The 22,632-nt window shown below is 44.4% G+C and overlaps 1 protein-coding gene across 1 annotated transcript; it reads left to right on the forward strand.

The window, feature by feature from the left end:
- Positions 1–84: 84 nt before the first annotated feature.
- Positions 85–13,434, forward strand: DBR1 (debranching RNA lariats 1). Its single transcript, XM_054998659.1, has 8 exons — positions 85–301; positions 2,877–3,001; positions 3,644–3,724; positions 5,404–5,489; positions 7,512–7,736; positions 9,070–9,150; positions 10,145–10,290; positions 11,681–13,434. Exons 1-8 carry the CDS (start codon positions 102–104, stop codon positions 12,327–12,329), a joined length of 1,593 nt encoding a protein of 530 aa, XP_054854634.1. The 5' UTR covers positions 85–101; the 3' UTR covers positions 12,330–13,434.
- Positions 13,435–22,632: the final 9,198 nt, after the last annotated feature.

The raw sequence follows: 22,632 nt of genomic DNA on the forward strand, positions 1-22,632 counted from the left end.
TCTCTGGAACCTCTCCCACGGGCGAGCTTCGGGAATGGGTTTCCGCTCTCGTAGGGCGCCTGCGCCAGAGTTGTCGTGGGCGCCTGCGCAGCTGCCGGAAGATGAAGGTGGCGGTGACTGGCTGCTGCCATGGCGCGCTGGACAAGATGTACGAGACGCTCGAGCTGCTGGAGCGGCGCCACGGCCAGGCGCGCCCGGAGCTGCTCCTCTGCGCCGGGGACTTCCAAGCCATCCGTGACTCGGCCGATATGCAGTGCATCGCCGTGCCCCCCAAGTACAGACAGATGGGAGGCTTCGCGCAGTGAGTGGTCTGGACAGAACTGGGTTCTCCTTCGGGAGGGGGGGCGTCCTGCTCGGACAGCCAGGCCGGAGCGACATTTTCGTGATGCAAAGAGCGCCTCTGAGCGTGAGCAGAGTGTCAGCGAACAAGGGAGAGCTAGGTGTAAGGCTTGCCAACCTCCAGGTGGTGGCTGGGGATCCCCAGACTCACAACTGATCCGTTTCCCTGGAGAAAATGGCAGCTTTGGAGGGTGGGCTCTTTCTGAAGTCCCTGTCCATCCCTACCCTCCCTAGGCTCCACCCCTGAATCTCCAGAAATTTCCCAACCCAGCGTTGGCAACCTTAGCTTTCTCCCGTTTCGACTCATCTAGGGTTAGGAAGTACTAGGGGCTTCTGGGATGGAACTGCAGACTTGCTAAATAAAAGCAAAGGGTGGTGGTGGTGGTAATAGTGATATGGAACCCTAAAGTCCTACCAGATTTAGAAATTGTTACCGGCTGGAGGCTACTTTGTAAAATGTATGAAATGTTAAACACATGGCACTGCCTTGTCATGAATCAGAACAGGGATCCGCTGGGGTCAGTGTTGTCTTCTCAGATTGGCAGTGGCTCTCCCACCTCTCAGGTAGTGGTATTTCGCAGAAGTGGTCTCAAAGAGATGCATCAGTAAGGAGATAGACTGTAGGCTTTACTACTGTGTGCTGCTATGTATTATCTATTGCTTTAAGTATGATCCTGCTGGGTACTTCCCTGTTTAATATGTCAGTCCTACACTCTGTTTCATCATTTCTTCAACTCTGTATTGGATTTTCTGCTACTTTTAAATCATTGCAACTTTACATTTATATACCCTATTATGTTTATTGAAATCACACTGTGTATTCTGCCTTGAGTCTCCGTGAGAAAGGTACTGTAAATAATGTAAATGAATAAGTCAACTCCTACCTGATCCTTTTGGCTGGATATGCTGGGGATTGAGCTTGGGACCTTCTGTATGCCAAGCAGATGCAGTACAACTAAGCCACCCTCTATGTGCATGCTCCCAAACAAGGAATATTTTAGAGTATTAGATACTTACAGCATTCTTTTCCCCCACTGGTGTCTCCTCTGTTTTATCCTCATAACAACAACCCTATGAGGTAGGCTATGCAGAGAGAAAGTGACAGGCCCATGGTCTTCCAATGAGTTTCAGTGGCAAAGTGGAAAGTCGAACCTAGACCTCCCAGGAGCTTATAATAACATAATAACCAGTTGTATATGTGTGCTTGCTGCATTACACATACACATGCACAGACTGAAAAGGTAATGAGATGCAAGTGGTATATTCCTTGTGATATTTCTACACCAAGCTTGTCTGAGTACAAGAGGCACACGCTGACCACTTGCCACAGGAGGAACTGGTGATCGCACAGACTCATTAGTTTTGTGATCTTAATTTCACAGATCCTTAGACTCAACATGTAGGTGAGTGCCTCCCTGTGGTCCCCCCCCCCCCGCCATACATACTTCAGAAAAGTGTGGAAGGAGTGCTGAAATGAGGCCTTTGCACACATGTACTGCATATGTGAACATCCTATGTCACTCTGGTGGGGTGAGAGGTTACATGATGGGGCCTACTGCATATATAGTATTGTTCCCCATACTTTCCCCCTGCTTATTCTCCCTTCCTCATCTGACTTGTAGAAACATTTCCTCTTCCCTGGGTTGAATTGTTTGCATTAACCAAGCCATCCTTTACTGCCTGAATTTTAGGAAACTTTCCACTTCTTCTGTGCAGTTAACAATGTGATGCGTAACTCCATTTGTTTTTCCACTCTGCCTCGCTGATGTTAAATTTCAAAAGCACTTGTGATGCAGTGATTAGAAGATAGGGCAAGACATGGGGGCGGGGGGGGATCCAGTTTCAAATGCCAACTCCCAGTGAAACTCACTGAATGGCCTTGGGCCAGTTATTCTCTCTCAGCTTAATCTATTTTGAGGGGTTCTACGCAGGGTTGTTGTGAGGGCATAATCATATACGTCACTCTGAGCTCTTTGGAGGAAGCGTAGTATTTATTAGGATGTTTATATTCATCTTACCCCACTCCTCACCCATTGTTTCTTATTAGTTTCAGGTAGGTAGCCAGGTTGGTCTGCAGAAGCAGAGGTAGATTTGAGTCCAGTAGCACCTTTATGATCAACAAGATTTTCAAGGTATGAGCTTTTGAGAGTCAAGCAACCTTCATCAGATATGTTGCAAGGAGGGGAGACAGGTTGCAAAGATACAATGTGAAATGAAAATCAAATCAAGCTGATTACATTTTGCATTGGGCCTTTGCATTCAGACTCCAATAAAGCTGATTACGTTTTACGTTGTGCCTTTGTATCCTATCTCCCTTTTTTGCAATACCCCTCCCACCTTCTGACTGGGTTATAAGGGCCTAGAAAGCTTATATCCTCGAAAATCTCATTTAAGGTGCTACTGGACTGAAATCTTGCTCTGTTTTTTATTAGTGGTCTTTGGGTTTATTCTGTGCAGGAAATTAGAAAAAGTCCAAAGATGCTGCTTCCTTCCCACCTTTGTCTAAGGTCCAGGGGGTTTTGGTTGTGTTCTCGTAGGTACTATTCTGGAGAGAAGAAGGCTCCGGTCCTGACCATCTTTATTGGGGGCAACCATGAAGCCTCCAACCATCTGCAAGAACTCCCATATGGCGGATGGGTAGCACCAAACATCTACTACCTTGGTATAAATTGTGCTTCCTGTTTTGATGGCTGGTCTTGTTTGCTCTGACGGGCAGTGGGGGGAGGTCTTTCATGTTGCCTGCTTCTTGACTATTTGGAAATGCCAGGAATTGAACCTGGGGCCTTCTGCATCCAAAGCAGATGCTCTGCCATTGACCCACAGCCCCATCCCTTTTGGTTACACCCCCAACTTCCTTGATGCAATGGAAAGATGCAGGAGATGCCAAAGTATTTCAAGTCAGTTGAAAAAGAAACAAAAGTTAGTGTAGCTGGGAAGAACTTAGCTGTGAGCCAAGAAGGGATTCTTGGGGGTGAGTTGGCATTGGCTGTGGTTGAGACGCAGGTGTCATCTGCATTGTAAATAACACCCACTCAGCGTAGCACGCTCTTGCTCTCCCTAATCTCAAAAAGTCTAGAAGTCGAGCTGTTGGGAGGGTTCAGTTCCACACTGTCTCTTTTTGGGTAGTGTGGACTTGAGTGCATGCAGAGCTCACAGAACACAAAGCAGCTCATAGCTTCCAGAGATGACAGATGCGTGTGCACAGGGCGAAGGCTTTGGGGGGTTGAGCTTATGTCGGTGGGTTTTGTGGACAGTCTTGTATGGCTTTAGTTTAAAAGTGTAATCTTTTCCCCCTCTTTTTCAGGTTATGCTGGAGTAGTAAAATACCGTGGGGTAAGAATTGGTGGAATCTCTGGCATTTTCAAATCGCATGATTACAGAAGAGGTATTCCAAAATGTCTCGCTGCAGACTTTGATAGCAGGATTTCTTTATTAGCTACAGTGCATGAGATGGGTAGATTTATTTATTCAGTTAGTTAGTTTGTGACTTTATTTATACCCCACTTTTCTCGTCACTGGGGACTCAAGGTGGGTTACATCATTCTCCTCTCCTCCATTTTATCCCCACCACAACTCTGTGAGGCACGTTAGGCTGAGTGTGTGTGACTGGCCCAAGGTCACCCAGCAGGCTTCCATGGCAGCGTGGGCAATCAAACCCAGGTCTCCCAGATCCTGTTCCGACACTTTAACCACTACACTGCACTGTCTCTCTGAGATTTGCCAGTCTTGTTTCTTGTAGATGATTCTAAGCTTCCAGAGGATGCAATGGGTGGGATAGGTTTGTATCTGTTTGTCTTGTCTTCTTGTGCAAACGTACTCAGGTGTCACTTTTTAGTGGCATCGGGGGAGGATGCAACTGAACCCAGCTTGATGCTCAGTTCATACACGTTCTTCTTTCTCACCACTCTCCTGTGGAGAGCTTCGGTTTTAGGAAGTACTTCTTCACACAATGCATAGTTAACTTGTGGAACTCACTGCCACAGGATGTGGTGATGGCCACCAACCTGTAAGTCTTTAAATGGGAGTGGACAAATTCAGGGTGGATGGGGTTATCAACGGCTCCTAGTCTTGATGGCTCTTAGTCATGATGGATATCTACTTCCTGGAGGTGTGCCTCTTTATATCAGTTGCTGGGGAGCATGCAGTTCCAGTCATCCTACTTGAGGTCTTTGTAGAGGCATGGTCCACTGCGTGAACAGAACGTGATCCACTGTGTGAACAGAACTTTGGACTGGATGGGCCTTTGGTCAGATCTAGCTTGGCTCTTTTATGTTAGAAACTAATCAAGCAATCCTAGATAGAGTTAAATCCACTGAATTCTTTTGAGCTCTATTCTTTTGAGCTCTTCTTAGGATTGTGCTGTTGCTTTGGTTACCCAAAATGTATGAATGCTGTACACAGGTTCTAACCTGGATGGCCCAAGCTAGCCAGATCCTGTCAAATCTTGGAAGCGAAGCAGTTTTGGCACTGGCTAGTACTTGGACCCCACACGGTCACCCTCAGTCAGCTGTGACTTGATGGCACTTTATACAAACTCACACTAACTGGATGAAATCTGCTTTAGAAGTCTGGTTTGCAGGGGGAAGGGGTTAACTCACTTGCTCCTTGGGCTCTCATTCATAAATCAGTGAGGCAGCCAGCATGATGTCGTGGTTATTGTGTCAGATTAGGGTTTGGGAGACCCAGGTTCGATTCCCATCTCTGCAGCAGAATCCACTTTGGTTCCCCATTGGGGAGAAAGGCAGGGTATAAATGAAGTAAATAAATAAGATAAGGAAATCAGTCACAGGTAACCAGAGTTATATTCTCCATGCTCGAAGGGAGCGGGAAAGAAACAAGGACTGTTTATTGCACTGTTTATTGAGCGTATTCTCTGGTGTTTATGCACTAATTTTTCTAATCCATTTTCTGAATTGCAGTTTTTGTATGGCATATGATTTTTAAAATTACATTGTTTTTGTTTTCTTTCTCAGTGAGAAAGAAAGGCTATAAACAAAGTAAAAGAAATAATAAATAATAGCACAGGCTTTGTTCTGGTAACTCATTTCTTGTTGCTCATTTCAGGCCACTTTGAGTGTCCCCCCTACAACCAGAATACCTTAAGAAGCGTCTACCATGTGAGAAATATTGAAGTGTTCAAGCTCAAGCAGGTCAGTGTAAATATTTTCTTCAGAGTACACAGACATGGTGGAGGATGTTTAACGGGCTAGCAATCTTGGTCATTCGCTGCATGTTTTGTATGCTCTGGGGTATCATTCTCTAGCAGGTAAATACCTTCTTGGGAAGGCCCTGTTGGCTGCTATTTTATGCCAATGATATCACCAAAAAAGGGAGATGAGGAGTGGGCATAAAGAACTTGTAAGCAGAGGGGAAACAAACTCAAGACAGATCGTATTCAGCTAACAGTGTCTCCTTCCCACTCTCCCATCCCAACTTACTACCAGTAAAGGATTCAAGGCATTATCTAATATTTTACTACCAAACTCTTATTGTGCCCCAGCTTGCCAATCTGAAATTAAAAAAAAAATAATCCTGGCAATTTGTATCCTGCCTTTCCTTGTGTTCAGCTCAACAAAGAAACAATTTAGAACCATGCAACAAAAAAAAAAACCCACAGCAGTTCAGAAGCCCCAGCTTTAAATGTTATATCACTCCCTATGTAGATGAAAAGCTCATTTTTATGAAGAAAAGACTGCTGACATACAGTTTTGTTTATTCGGTGGGCTCAGGACAGGGTACAACAGTCATAAAATACAATTACATAGCAGATTCTACAATAAAATTCAGCAATTAAAATTATATATATACAAAAACCTGATATAGTTGGCTACTCAATCCTGCCCCCAGCATACAAAGAGGAGGTAGATGGACAGACGAGCTGTACTCGAATACCGGAGACCGGTGGGAGGCTCAATGATGGCCCTGACGCTGGCCTCAACCGTAAGCCTGGTGGAACATCTCCGTCTTGCAGGCCCGCTGAAATGATACAAGATCCTGGTGGGCCCGAGTGTCCTCAAACAGAGAGTTCCACCAGGTTGGGGCCAGGACCGAAAAGGCCCTGGCCCTGGTCAAGGCCAAACGAGCCTCCCTAGGGCTAAGGATCACCAGTAAGTTCTTACCCACTGAACAAAGTGCTCTCTGGGGCACATACGGGGAGAGACGGTCCCTCAGGTATGCTGGTCCCAATCCGTTTAGGGCTTTAAAGGTTAAAACCAACACCTTGAAACGGATCTGGAATTCCACGGGGAGCCAGTGAAGCTGCTGTAGGATTGGTGTAATATGTGTCCTGTATGGAACACCCATCAGGACACGAGCAGCAGCATTGTAGTTTCCGGATCAGATCCAAGGGAAGTCCTGCGTAGAGTGAGTTACAGTAGTCCAGCCTGGAGGTGACCATTGCATGGATCACTGTTGTTAGGTCCCAGGCTGAGAGAGGGGGGGCAAGTTGAGGACACATTTCATGAAATTTCACATCAAGTTGAGCACACATTTCATGTGTGCTCAACACTGGCACACAGGAGATTTCATGTGTGCCAGTGGATGCAGGATGGACTTTATTAATATCCCCTGATGAAGCTGGTCCAATGAAACAAGAAACTTATTAGCTGGCCCCTTATTGGGATTTTGGAATTTGTTCCCATGATTACTTTGGACACTTACCAGTAGAAGTTCTTGTTCCCTTTGGGATCCTTTTTTGCTGTTGCACCGGTAGAGAGAAAGAAAGAGAATCAATTATAACACTCTCTGTTGGATGTCAGGTTCATATTACAGTCTCTGGACTTTGTTGGCTATATTATTGTATTTACTGGATTGTGGATATTTTGTATGCTTTTTAGCTATTTATTGTGAATGTATTTATTCTGTATTTATATGAACTTTGCACTTGTTTAATTAATATGAAAATAATTTTGATTACTGTGTCTTAGTAGCCACTCCCAGTTGTGAGTTTCCAGTACTAGTTTTTAACCTTGACAGGCAGCTGACTGCATAAGTAGATGCAACCACTGAAAAGACCTTGTTTCTTGCAGTCACATATTTGGCTTGGAGTTAAGAGAGGGGCTACAAACAAAGATTATTTTGTAAGTTTGCTTTGTCATCCTGGACTCTTGAATTCTTTTTCTGGCAGTAGCGTCCGTCTCTAATTTGTGTTGCTTTTATATTGGGACAAACAGCTGAAGCAACCTATGGATATCTTTATGTCCCATGACTGGCCCAGAGGTATATATCATTATGGGGACAAGAACTCGCTGCTTAAGAAGAAATCCTTTTTCCGCCAAGAAGTGGAAAACAATACTTTGGGAAGTCCAGCTGCATCAGAACTTCTGCAGCACTTGAAGCCTGCATACTGGTTCTCAGCACATCTTCACGTCAAATTCGCAGCTGTAATGCAACACGAGGTAAAGGAGGTGGGGTGTTTGGCTGTGAATGTGCTGGGATTCGTGTGTTCAGTGAATTTCCAGAACATTTTTGAGGGAGAACAATGCATTCAGATCTAAAAAGAATAAACTGGGAACCATATTAGAGTCTCTTATAAAATATAATAGATAAAAATAGATGCTTTTTGTGAGATCTTGGAACAACTTTGTTCGACTTGCTGGAGTGCTTTAAAAGAAGCAAATTGGTGTCTTCATTGCTGGTAGCAGCTAGAACATAATTTGCAGTTTAATGAAGCATGAAGATTGCACAAATCTAATTGTGGATAGTCGGCTGGAAGACCTGCTGTGGTGGTGGAGGAAAGTGCCATCAAGTCATAGCTGACTTATGGGGACCCCTGCTTGGGTTTTCAAGGCAAGAGATTAACAGAGGTAGTTTGCCATTGTCTGCCTCTGCATACTGACCTTGGTCTTCCTTGGAGGTCTCCCATCCAATTACTAACCAAGGCCAACCTTGCTTAGCTTCCAAGATCTGGTGAGATTGGGCTGGCCTGTGCTATCCAGGTCAGGGAGACCTGCTGAAGGTTAGATTATTACTACCAACAACCCTAAGGAAGTAACAGGAAAGCACTTTTTTTTTGAAAGACGATTTTCCTTTTTATTATTGATTGGAAACATATTATCCACAGAACATTTATCTGCTTACATCTCTATAATAAATGGCCCTTAACTAGTTTAAGTCATTTCAGACCAAGCTTGGAAGGGTACCAATCACCTGTATTCCACATTTCTCTGTGTCGCAGCTATAAAATAAACTGAGCATTTTGCTTTTCTGTTCAAGATCTATGGTTAGCATTTATCTAACACTTTCAAATATTCAAAGTATCTTCTTGTTATACTTAAAAGATCTTTGTCACACACACACAAAAAAGGAAATAAAAATGCAGCCATCCCCACCATGCCCACCACTCTGAGCTATTTGCAAGAAAGGTGAATGTGAGGAATAATAATAATAATAACATTCGCTTTATATACCGACCTTCAGGACAACTTAATGCTACACTCAGGGCTGTTTACAAAGTGTGTTATTAACTTCACAACAATCACCCTGTGAGGTGGGTAGGGCTGAGAGAGTTCTGAAAGAGCTGTGACTGACCCAAGGCCACTCAGCTGACTTCAAGCGGTGGACTGGGGAATCAAACCCGGTTCTCCAGATTAGAGTCCTGCCGCTCTTAATCACTACACCAAATTGGTGTATCCCATATTGTTGCTTTCAAATGGGGTCTCTGGTCTGTTTTATAACAAGAGGCCCAGTTGCCACATGTACATATTACACATCTTTACTCCTGCTTTCTAGGCTGACAGCAGCGAGAAGCAGCCCAAAGCAACAAAATTCCTGGCCCTGGACAAATGCTTGCCCCAACGAGACTTCCTTCAGGTAAGACAATCTGGAACATTCCATCCCTTCTCCTGATATTGGGCTGGGCTTCCTTATGATGATCAGGAAAGACATCAGAGCAGCCTGGAAGGCACACAATTTTGAGAGGAACTCAAAAGCGTCTGTTAAAGGGGGGCCCACAATCCACAGGGCAGCTAGCCTGCCCAGCCCCTGAAACAGAATCCCGGAAGAGGAGATATTTGATGTTGTTCCTCCTTTCTGTGATTCTTAGCAGGTACCCGATTTGTTTTTTATACATCTTGTCAGGCCTGAGAGAGGTGGAATTGTTTTTAAAATGGCTGTGACCCAAAGAGTGTATCGCTCTGTTACGTGAGGATATGGCATGCTGTTTTTGAAAGTGAAGAGCAGGGCCTTCCTTTGACAGGAATAAGGAATTATGAGCAGGCTGTTTTCACTGTTCTCTCTTTCCGAATGTGGATCTTAAAAGCCAACAGGACAAATGGCAACTAATAGAGGGGTGTTTGTTGGGAAAGGGGGCATGGGGAGGGGAAGAGACAGTCCCTCTCTTCTGGCACAGTGGCCCTAATCCAAATTGGAGTCCATTCACACCCCAACTGTTATTTAGTAATAAAAACTATTCACATTTCACTGTGAATTTCATTCACAGTTACGTCCACTGGTTTTACTGTAAAATCACCACAGTCAAATGTAATTTAGAGAACTTATTGCTCTCTGTAAGACAAATGAAAAGTTTCACCCTGCTGCTGTGTGTTGGTCTTTTTGATTCCTGACTTGGAGTACAATACAGTGCAGGGTTTTATCCTTGTAAGCCCGTTGATTTCAATGGTCTTAGAAGGGTGCATTGGATTGCACTGTTAGGCTAGTGGGCCTGGCTTCAGATGTAGAGTTTCTTGGCCTTTCCACAAGGAAGGAGAAAGGAGAAAATGTTGAGGTGTTGCAAGAATCCTACTGTGCCTTCATACTATAAGAGAGCAAAGACGGAGCTTCCTAACTTCTGATTTGTGTGTTTAAGATTGTAGAGATTGAGCATAACCCCAACGCCTCTGACTGCCTGGAGTACGACCCAGAATGGATTGCTGTTCTCAAAGCAACTAACAACCTCATCAACATATCTTCAAACTTTTGGAATATGCCTGAAAACAACGGACTCCATGCCAAGTAGGTAGAACACTTTCCTGCTGCTTGAGGGCTGGAATTCTTACCTGTGAGCATCTGCTTGGCTGACATTCCAAAATCCAACTCAACTAGAGGCCCAGCCAACTTTAATTGGCCTGAAATCTTAATACCTAGAATAATTAAACCAGTCTAAGGCTTCTCGAAGAAGTTTGCTTCTAGAATAAAGTTCCATGCTACTGCAATGTCTGTCTGTCTACTTTTCCTTCTTGAACTACTCTGGTAGCATACATGGCAGAAGTACCCTTGGCAATGCAGTACACTGTGTTTGGGACATTTGCAATGATTTGCCTAGGAGACTAGCATCCAAAGGCTAGCAATACTTTCTCCTGCTTTAGGAAGTCCCAGTGTCTCTCTTGTGGGTCCTTCCTTGCTGTAGCCAACCCACACATGTGGGATTTTCTGTCTTGGAGAGAAAAATATCCTACCTATACCTACTCATGTGCTCAGTCACTTGTTTCCTCCCAAGCTCTTTTAGTTCATCACCTCTCTCCAGCTTCCCCTCCAAAAAGGGTGTTACTTCTCTCCCCCTGCCTGGCCATCCATGCAATTTTTTCCAATTAAGTGCTTAATGAAGTTTAAAGAATACGCCTTTGCCTCAGGAGTTGACAAGAAATATTAACTTGAAAGCTTTGTTTTTCTTAGTGTTACTTGAAGTGGGGAGGGTGCTTGGTGAGGAGGGAGAGGCGATCTGGGCTTTCCTGCAGACATTCTTACAAGTAGTTGGGTGCTGTGATTGGGAGGAGGGCAGTGGGGAAGGTCCAAGAGGAGTTTGTGAGAGGACAAGGACAAGACGAAGGTAAGAAACAGAGCCATGGTGACCAGACATCATGGCTAGGGGTGTGTATTTCGGGTTTCTGATTTGGGTTTTTAACCCGAATCAGGCCAATTCAGGTAGGTTCGGTATTTCCAAATTGGCCCCATCCAGCATTGGTGAGCTGATTTGGGAATACCGAAGCAAGGCTTACCGAAAGCTTCGGAGCGTTTCGGAAAGCTTCTGGCAGTAGCTGCAGCACTTCTGGCCATTTGCAAACAGCAAGAAAAGTGCTGCTTTGAGCTTCTTGCCTGTTTCTACCCAATGGGAGGGGGGAGGAGGGGGTTGTAGTGCGGCTTCAGGATTTGGGTTTTTCCGAATTGTTTTCCCACTTCCGGTGGCTGGTGGGCCCAGCTAAGTCACATTTGGTGGATCCCCTACTCATCTCACACCTATTTGCATACCCAACAACCAACACACTAAGGAAACTCCTGTTTGAAAAGAATATGTCAGCAGCGATAAGCACAGTTTCTGTTTGGAACCACTAGTTTGTAAAAAAGTTAAAAGAAGGGGCAATTCTTGTTGCTTAGCTTTTAATTTTTGCTTTTTGACTTCTTATAGATGGGATTACAGCGTTACAGAAAAAGAGATCAAGGAGGTACTGGAAGAGGCCAACAACGACCTTCAGATTCCCCAGAACTTCAGTAGTATTACCTCTGATGGCAACAAATCCCAGCAGCGATTAGCCCTGGTTCATAGAATCAATCCCCAGACCACGGAGTTCTGTGCCCGGTTTGGTCTTGTTGACATCAATGACAGAATCCAGCAACTGAGAGAGGAGATACTGGCTCAGAGAGGGGAGGAGGAAGAGGAGGAGGCCGACAGTACTGGGGAGGCCAGTGACTATAATACGGACGTGTCCGGGTTGACTACCTCTGTCAACCCTGATGAAATAATACTGGATGACGAAGCCAGTGCCGAGGAAGATCCAGACGACAGTTCAGACCAACATTTAGAGACACCCTCCACATATTCTGAGCTCAGGAGACTACCGAGTTGCATGAATGTCTCATCTGACAACACTCCGGACAGTGTGAGCATTGACGTGGGGCAACCAGGCAGTGAAAACGAGGAGGAAGAGCAAAATACCTCCGAAAAGTCCCTGAAGCGGATAGGTGTCGAAAATGCAGAAGAGAAGAGTGGTACAAAGAAAATTAAAAGACGGAACCAGGCCATCTACGCGGCACAGGAGGAAGAAGAGGTGGAATGAAGAACCTCTTTTGTGACATCATAAAGGCACTTCTTGGACTAAGATGTTGTCTGGCTTCGTTGAGGTTGTGGCAATAACTACATTGTTTTTGATAGTTTTAATTGTGTCATCCAGACCTATTTTTTTTTAAAAAACAGAACCTTTATAATATCACAAAAGTTTTATGAGAATAAATATTGTGCTGAATTAATGGTAGACCCTTGTTTATCAGAAGTGAATGCATAATCCATTACTTTTCACAGTGCCTTTTCAGGCAAGGATAAACTCTTTTAAAATGCTAACGGGAGTTTGAAGAAGGACATTCTCAAAGTTGATGGCATAGAATCAGAAGGAACCAATTTGGTTGCCACTTTTATTTTTTGCATTCTTTCCACCCACAGCAATTCAACTCTTACATCTGAATCTCTCTGTTGGTTCACTTTGCCTTGGCAAATTTCAAGGGGTCAAGACTTCTTAGGGAAGTCTCCCCTTCCCCTTTCCAGTGGTGACATGGTATATGCTGTGTTGGTTTCAGGAGTTGAAACGTGGGATACACCCAACTGTTATGGCGGGAGGGTGTCTTCAAAAGGATATTTGCCATGTGAAATTGGTCAAGTTACAGTGACTTTCGCATATCAGAAGTGAACCTGGGATATGGGATGTATCTAATGCTGCAATTTTCCAATATGATCTGCATCTGTATGTGTAAATAAGTCCTGTTAAAAAAAACGTGAAACCAAACCCTAGTTTATGGACTTTCACAAAGTTTGAAGAGTAAAGGAAGCTCTGTGGTATAATACTGGTTGGAATTCAATCTGCTGCTCATAGGTGCCATGGTACGTACCACAATGTTTCTGGGTGCCCACTTTCTTCTCTAAAACATCTCTTCCCCAAAGCAAAAAATAAATCCTGTCTCTTCTTGCCCTGTGGGTGAAGCAGGAGGTGCTTCAGAAGACTCGAGGAGGAATTACTTTTAGGTGTACAGTGAACGCCGCTCAGAAATGGTTGCTGCCATCATAGAAAGATATTTGTCTTGGAAATATTGTCGAAGGCTTTCACGGCTGGAGAACGATCGTTGTTGTGGATTTTCCGGGCTGTATAGCCGTGGTCTTGGCATTGTAGTTCCTGACGTTTCGCCAGCAGCTGTGGCTGGCATCTTCAGAGGTGTAGCACCAAAAGACAGAGATCTCTAAGTGTCACAGTGACACTGAGAGACTGACACAGTGATACTGAGAGATTTCTGTCTTTTGGTGCTACACCTCTGAAGATGCCAGCCACAGCCGCTGGCGAAACATCAGGAACTACAATGCCAAGACCACGGCTATACAGCCTGGAAAATCCACAACAACCTTTGTCTTGGAACATTATTTTATTTTAAAAAAACCATGGTAGCCATTTTGTTGTGGAACCCACAAGCCTTTCTCAAAACTCCATAGTGCCCAGAGGTTCAGCAAAAATTGGAGACTCCATCTTAATGGAGTAAGTTGAGAATATAGTGAAAAAGCAGCGACAGAGAAGAAAGTAGAGGGAAGAACGGTGGTGGAAAGTGCTGTCAAGTCGCAGGTGACTCATGACAACCCCACAGAGTTTTCAAGGCAGGAGATGTTTGGGATAGTTTGCCATTGCCTGCCCTTTTATAATGACCCTGCTCTCCCTGGTGGTCTCCCATCCACATATTTATCAGGGCCAACCCTGCTTCGCTTCTGAGATGTGATAAAATTGAACTAGCCTGGGCCGTGAAGGTCAGGGCAAAGGGAAGAATAAGTGGTTAAAAAAAGTATAAACCAGAATTGGAATAGAGAACACTGATTTCTATCAATTCCATGTAACTCAGGAACTGACCTTGTAGCTCCCCAAATGCACTTAGCTATCTTCCTGATAAGTTAGTCTAAGAGACTGTTCTGTCTAATGACAGAAGAGAGATTCCTTCCTGAGAAGGGAAACTTCCATGTTTGGAGTGGTGAAGCAGTTAGAGTATGCTGTCTTCCAGACAGTGGGCCCTTCTCACATCGAGTGCCTCCCGCCCTACCGCAATCAGGCGGTATCACTGCAGCTTTTAATGTGGAATTTCCCTGTGTGTGTGTGTGCCCTGTCTTCTTTTATAGAATGTTCAGTTTGTAGCTTTTTCCCCACCCAAGTTTTTTTGCACTGTTTTGATGGAGCGACGGGTTGTTCTTTCGAAAGCAATTCATTTGCACATACAGTTATGCCCCCAATGCCAGCCAGCGAATCTTACCTTGCATATACATGTGTGGGCTTTGGTTAGCTGCGTTCGGGCTTTGTGTTGTTTTCATTGGCTGTGTTGTCCTTCCTTCCCCTTTTAAAGGACGGACAGTTGCTAAAGAATTCAGCACAACGATGATTATGGCTGGTCAGAGGGCTAAGGGGATGCTGCTTTGGAAGGTTACTGCCGAGGTTCTTCAAAGCACCCGTACACTCTCTTGTTATCCCATTCTGTTCATCAATAAAGAATTTTGCTGTGTTTATACCCCATTATTACTGTGCCCATGTTTCATTCACAGAAAGTGTGTGTGTTTAATGGTTCGTGTGTGTGTTATGTGCTGTCAAGTTGCTTCCGACTTATGGCGACCCTATGAATGAAAGACCTCCAGAATGTCCTATCATTAACAGACTTGCTCCGATCTTGCAAACTAGAGGGTGTGGCCTCCTTTACTGAGTCAAGCCATCTCATTTTGCGTCTTCCTCTTTTCCTACTTCTTCCAGTTTTCCTAGCATTATTGTCTTTTCCAGTGCGTTTTGTCTTCTCTAAATGTGACCAAAGTATGATAGCCCCAGTCTCGTCGTTTTTCTTTGTAAGAATCGTCTAACAACTAATTTCAGGCTGGCAGACATGTTGGTCTGCAGTAGAAGAGCAAGATTCAAGTTCAGTAGCAACTTAAAGACTAACAGGATTTTCCATGGTATAAGCATTTGAGAGTCAAGCTCCCTTTATCAGATATAAGTTGGAATGGAGATCTGAGATTATATCCCAGTCTGAAAGTGGGGAGGAATATTGCCAAAAAGGGAGTTAGGATGTAAAGATACAATTAAAAATGGAACCAGCTTGATTAGAGCAGGGGAGGAAATGTACAAAATTAGCATCTGTAGTGAGATAAAAATCCTGTTCGGAACAATGTACCCCCCAGGGCTGAATAGGGGCATAGGTTGCTTTTCTCATTACTGTACTGAGTGTACAAATGCAAGCATACATATGCGCTCTCTCTACCACTAAGAAGAGGCCACATTTCCTGTTTAACCAGCATCAAGCGAAATAGTATTTTATGCCAAGATAGCTAAAGAGGACTTCGTTTGTAGGGCTGTGAAACTGATTTGGGGAATTGATAACCATTTTAATTAATATAAGGTTGTAAAGCCAAAGACCAGTAGAGGGCATGCTTTGCCAAGAGCAAGTGCTGCCTTTTAAATTTTTTTCCCTTCCAAGCAACATAGCCCCAGTATAAATATGTAGATCAGAGTGTTGGCTGCTGTGTCAATTCTGTCGAATCAGAAACACATTCCAGGTAATTTAATGTCTTTTTACCGGGTCTGCCAGTTGTTAAAAATACTGGCTGTCAAATCTATGCATTCCTTTCTCGTGAGTAGGTGTCAGGATTTAAAAAATAACAAAAAGCTCTAGGGTGCATGTGATACTCTGCAAATCTAGCTGACCCTGGTACTCTTTAGAAAAGAGCATGCAGGCTGCAGACTCAAAAGTGACATCTGTACAGTAGAGATGGGCACAAAACAGAAAAAAACCCAAGTGTTTTGTGTTTTGTTGCATTCCATGAATCGCAAAACACGAAATTCCATTAAATTGTCCTGTTTCATGATATGGTTTGTTAGTTTCATGATTCATCAGAACCCAGAGTATTTCAATGGCTCCCTTCATACCCAGAGATGCCAAACTCGCAGGGAGACTTCAGCAGGCTCTCCTTTCCCTCCATGTAGCTCTCTTCAGGCTCTTTTTCCTGACTTTTCCCTCCTGGCCTCCTGCTTTCTGCCACTGCTGGAAGAAAAGTCAAGTGGAGTGGATCTGCTTTTACGACCAGGCCGTAAAAAGCACATAAAACAAACAAAATGGACTAAAATAATTATGATAAGGCACAAATCATAAAACAACCAGAAAAGATGGAACTCCGTAGTTAAAAGCCCCAATAAAGAAATAGTTTGGCCTGGTGTATATAAAAAAGTAAAGTAAGTGCTTGGCAAAGCTCAAGAGAGTGGGCATTCCACAGGTCAGGTGCCACCACAGAAAAAGCCCTGTCTCTGGTTACCACTTGCCTCACTTCATCAGCTCAGAAAGCAGGGCTTGAGAAGAAAATCTGAATTGGTGGGTTGAAGAATATGGGACAAGGCAGTTCTATAAATACCCTGTTTAGGGCCTTTATTGTAGCATAAGCTTTCAAGAACCACAGCTCTCCAGATGCATGCGAAGAAGAGAGACCTGACCAATTGTCCTTTGAGGAAGGAAGAGTAAAAATTCATATATGCATGATGATGAACCAGAGTTTTGGTGGCAGCCTCTTGAGAGGCAAAAAAGAAGTATGACCAAAATAATGGCATCTTAAGATTTTCCTCTACAACTTCTATTTCAGAGGATATCCCTCTGGTCTTTTATTGTGCAAATGTCAGAGTAATCGCTCACAACGAATGTGCGGCTGAATACCCTGGGAAACTGAACAGCAAAATGATGTGTCCTGCCTCCATAGAGGGAGGCACGGATTCTTGTGAGGTAAGGTCAATTTTTAGAAACACAAAGATGGTCTGGATAGAATCATTAAGTCAGGCTTGGAGTGTCAAATTGTGGCCAGGGAAGCTCACAAACAGGAAACAATAGAGAGCAGATGCTGAAGAAGGCCTTTCTTCATCTGAAACCTTGAAGAGTTGTTGCCTGTCAGAGTAGACAACTTTAAGATAGATAGACCATTGCTTCACTTAGTATAAGGCAGCTGTAGATGTTCAGCGGTCCTGCTTACATTTAGTTGTCGCTGAAAGCCAAAATTACACATTACAATTTTTGGTGTGTCATGTCTTGGTTCCCTCAACCTGACTGAGACTTAGACAGTTGCTCATTAGCTGTGAGGGAAATTTGTGAGGCTCCATTTTGGATTGGGACTGTCAGGCTGAGTGTGAAGGAGCATCAGCCTCTCCCTCACATCATTTTACGACTAAAGTTGCCAACTCCAGGTTGGGAAATTCCTGGAGATTTGGGGGCAGAGCCTAGAGAGGATGGCATGTGGGGAGGGGAGAGACTTCAGCAGGGGGTAATGCCATAGACTCTGCCCTCTGAAGCTGCCATTTTCTCCAATGGAACCATTCTGTGTAGTCTGGAGGTAAGTTGTAATTCTAGAAGATTTCTAGGCCTCACCTTGAGGTTGACAACTTTATTCGAGCCAGTTTGGTGTAGTGGTTAAGAGTGCAGGACTCTAGAACCGGGTTTGATTCCCCACTCCTCTGTTTGAAGCCAGCTGGGTGACCTTGGATTAGTCACAGCTCTCTCAGAGCTCTCTCAGCCCCACCCACCTCACAGGGTGTTTTGTTGTAGGGATAATAATAGCATACTTTGTAAACCGCTCTGAGTGGGTGTTAAGTCATCCTGAAGGGTGGTATCTAAATTGAATATTATTATTATTATTATTATTATTATTATTATTATTATATTAGTGACCCAAAAGGGCCTCAGGGTACACTGTTTCTCTTTTTGAGGGGGCTGCACATGTTGCCAATCTGAATTGGGAGGCCCGTGCACTTGGGAAACAAGTTCCCTTGCAACTAATATGTGACAATCTCGCAGGAGGAGTCCATGCATAAACCAGTCAAAAATCAAAACATTTATTTTGGCCCAAACTGTAAAACTTAACCAACTTGTGGCAACTGGCATGATAGCAAAATTTCCATTCTTGTTACTACATCATTAAGCCAGGTTTATCAACTACTTACTCCTCCTCTAGAGCTATTAACACTCCATTAACATCCCATAAAGCGAGGAAGGAGATAAATGAGATAAATAGCAGTAAGTACACCCTGAAGCACGTGGCGTTGATAGTTGGCTCTCTTTTTTGGAAAGTGGAGCAGTTGCGTTCCTTAGCTGTGTCGCAAGACTTCCCATCAGGTTCAATGGAGCTTTGGTCAGTTGTTTGGTTTGTTTTCTGTATGTGATTCACCCTCAGCTCCTTTTAGGATTCAGGTTTAATGACACTATTAGAACTCAAATAACTTAAGTCCAGCTCATAAGGCCTTAACTGGGCTATGACTAAAGTTTATAGAGATGTTACTCTATTTAAAACATTTACATTTAAATGAAATCACTAGGTTAAGAGCCCATCAGTATTAAACATAGCTGGGTTATAGTATGATTTCTTCACCAACGAACCTCAATTCTAGATTGAGGAGCTCATATTCTGACATAGGAATAGATTTTGCAAAGCTGTTTAAATTGCCTAATAAAGAGCTGATTCATCTACCATTTTAAAGTGTTCAAGGCAAGATGACCTGACATCTTCAGAGGACTGGCATGTTGAACACATTTGATTAATGTTTTGCCACAGATTACAATTTCTCACAACCTGCAAGAAATGGATGCCAATGAATAACTGGCATTTTGTTAGCAACAAATAACTGAAGTTGTACTGAGCCCTAACAGAAATCCTTGTAAAACAGACTGTCAACTTTCCAGCTCTCTATGATCATTCTGGGGTTGGGCTGTACATTTTTAAACACGCGTTTACATAATCCAGTGTAAATGTTGTAGGTGACTCTATATGATTCAGTGATGTCTGATGGATAATATTGCCCCAATCTAGCAAAACAGATTGGTGTATGGAAGCAGTTTTCTACGTGCATAGCTAATGCAGACACACATTAGTGTACTCATTTGGACCACAAGATGGATGTATCTTTTGGTGCACGTGTGCATTATCCAGCTGAGCCACCAGTTTTTATGCATGCCAAAGCTGTCCAAGAAAAGCTGGCCGTTTTCACACGTACTCACAAGACTCCGGAAGATCGTGTGAAACTCACGGCATGAAGTGTCTTCCTAGCACAATATTCCAGCACAATACCCTTTAATGGTGCGATGATGTCAGAAATTATGCCATTAAATGGGATCGTGCTGGGAAATCATGCTAGGAAGACGCTTCGTGCCGTGAGTTTCGCGCAATCTTCCAGAGGCTTTGGGCATGTGAAAACGGCCGCAGTATCAGGACTTATATCTGTGAAGTACAATGTATATCGAATAGGCATTAAGACCATCACGCAATACTGGCGCTGATAGGGATTTTCTTTTAGTTCTGTGGTAAGTTAATTGCGGGATAATACAGTGGCAAGACCATAGTCGAAATGCTTCGTTACCAGAGAAGTTCTGGGTTTTTTGAAAGGAAAAAAAAGGACACCAAAGAATTTGGCCCAAGGAAGATAATGGATGGGGCCCTCTTTCTGTGGCAGCTAAAGGATAGCTTGCCAGTACGGTGTAATGGCTAGAGGGTTGGATTAGGATTTGGGAGACCCAGGTTCAAATCCTTACTCTGCTATGGAAGTCTGCTGGATATGACCTTGGGCCAGTCACTCACTCTCAGCCTCTCACAGGATGTTTATTGTGATGAAATGGAGCTGGGGAAACCAGTGTAGTAAGTTGTCTTAAGCCCCCATTAGGGAGAAAAGCAGGAAATAAGTAAATAAATTCTGGCCTGGGAAGAGCCACATTACAACAACCTCAACAACGTTCCATTTATATACCGCCCTTCAGGACAACTTAAGCCCACACAGAGCAGTTTACAAAGTATATTATTATTATCCCCACAACAATCACCCTGTGAGATGAGTGGGGCTGAGAGAGCTCAGAGAGAGCTGTGACTGACCCAAGGTCACCCAGCTGGCTTCAAGTGGAGGAGTGGGGAATCAAACCCAGATCTCCAGATTAGAGTCCCGCTGCTCTTAACCGCTACTTGAAACTGGCTGTCACCCCAGTAAGCCAATGAAAGGGTCCTTGTACATTCTTTCTCATGATCTATTCTTTAGCAGGAAGCCCGGAACTGGATGGCCCAGGCTAGCCCAATCTTGTCAGATCTCGAAAGCTCAGCTGGGTCAGCCCTGGTTAGTGCTGGGATGAGATACCACCAAGGAAGTCAGGGGCGCTATGTAGAGGCAGGCAATGGCAAATCACCTTTGTTCCTCTCTTGTCTTGAAAAATCCGATGGACTTGCCATGAATCAGCTATGCCTTGATGGCACTTTACACACACACACTTTAGCATAGTAGGCTAGTTATTCAAAAGAGTACAAGACTGCAGTCCCACACACATGGGAGAGTAAGTGTTGAATCCCTTGTAACTTGGGTCCCAACCCACATGCATTGGATCGGGCTGGGTGTCTGTGTGCAACTGATCCTGAATTAAGAGCTATCTTTTCTTGATTGTCTACATAGGGAGACTCTGGAGGACCTCTTGTCTGCAATGGGAAGCTCCAGGGTGTGGTGTCTTGGGGAGATATGCCTTGTATCACCAGTAGAGATGGGCACGATCCAAAAAAATTAACAATCCAGCTGATCGTGGATTGGGGCCGGCAACGATCCCAAATAAACGATCCACACCGATCATCTCCCATTCCCGATCTGTGGATCGTGTAGGCAAAAGCGGAGGAGCGCCCCGCTGTTCCCAGTGATACAGGAACGGTGGGTGATGCCGGTGGCATCTGTGTTTGTGTTTGGCCGTCTGTGTTTGGCCGTCAGAGCTGCCTATCACGGTTTGCAGGGATGAGATTGGAGTGCCCATGGCTACAGAACACCCCCTTCCCCCTCCCTCCCCTGGGTGTCTTCTCCCATCTGGTGACTGCTTTGCTGCTCTGTAGTTGGAAGGAAGGCCTGCTGATCAAGGAAAGCTGGGCTTCCATTCGGGTTTCCAGGGCGACAGAAGGAGGGCAAACACAGCTCAGGCATTTCCCTGGTTCTGTTGCCAGGGGAATAGATTGCTGGCGCCTGAGTGTCTGGATCCCTGATCTGAGCCCGATCGCCCTGATCCAGGCCCCTCCCGATCGCTGGATCGTTGGCCGTGGACGATCACGATCCACCGGGTCACGATCGCGCGATCGCCATTATTGTGGGTTTTTTCGATCGTAATGTGGATCGTGCCCATCTCTAATCACCAGTACCAAACCTGGGGTCAATATGGACATTTCCAAATACAGAGAGTGGATCAGTAAGACTATGCAGGATAATTGATATCATGGGGAGATAGGACGGCGTTTTTTCAAATGCTGAAATCCTAGAATAAACCACGATGAATGAAACAACCTGATTTCCACCTGGGTCTATTGCTTTCCTTACTTTTATTTTGAGTTGGGGTGTCAACTCAGGTTCAAATCCCCACTCTGCCTGAAACATGCTGGGCGACCTTGGGCCAGTCACTTTCAGCCTCACCTACCTCGCAGAATTATTACTCAGGTAAAGCAGAGGATGTGTTGACCTGAATGGCCAAGGTTAGCCTGATCTCATCAGTTCTCAGAAGCTAAGCTGGATCGGGCTTGGTTAGTACTTGGATGGGAAAGCACCAAAGAAGTCCAGGGTTGTTACACAGAGGCAGGCAATGGTAAACCACCTCTGTTTGTCTCCTGCCTTGAAAACCTACCGGGGGGGGGGGGGGGTTTGCCATATGTTGTCTGTGACTTGGCAGCACTTTCCACCACCAAAACAGAGGAAAAGAGACCCATATTTTCTACCAGAGAAAAGATGAAATCAAATCAAACCCGCTGGGTGACCTTGGATCAGTCACAGCTCTCTTAGAACTCTCTCAGCCTCACCTACCTCACAGGTTGATTGTTATGAGGTTAATAACACTTTGTAAAATGCTCTGTGGGTGTTAAATTGTCCTGAAGGGCGGTATATAAACAACTGTTATTATTATTATTATTAAAATGTGACAGAGAAATATTGTAGGCCTTTCCCCTCCCCGGCCGTACATCACGGACATTTTTGTTCTGCTTTAAAAGGCGGGTTACAAAATAGCTCTCAGGGAATATTTAGCAAGTGCATGACTTAAAATATCTTGTGTACTGGGGGAAAGAAAACTCAAAGCGTTTTCTTATCTCATTTTTTGTGCTGGCACTAGAAAAGATAAAAATGACACAAACTTTTCTGCATGGAAGGCCCTTATGAGTGGCCGCTCCACCAAGTTCCAGGCCTCGATGAAAACTAGCACCAGTCATCTCGAGTGGGTATAGGGAGAGGAAAGAGGATACCATTTAGGGTACAGTGTCAGAAGATGGACAATGGAGCCACAAGTTGAGGTGATTTCCCATTTTTTATTTGTACCCCCCTCGTGTTGAGACAGGTT

Source organism: Eublepharis macularius, chromosome 15, assembly GCF_028583425.1.
Source record: "Eublepharis macularius isolate TG4126 chromosome 15, MPM_Emac_v1.0, whole genome shotgun sequence".
Lineage (NCBI taxonomy): Eukaryota > Metazoa > Chordata > Lepidosauria > Squamata > Eublepharidae > Eublepharis > Eublepharis macularius.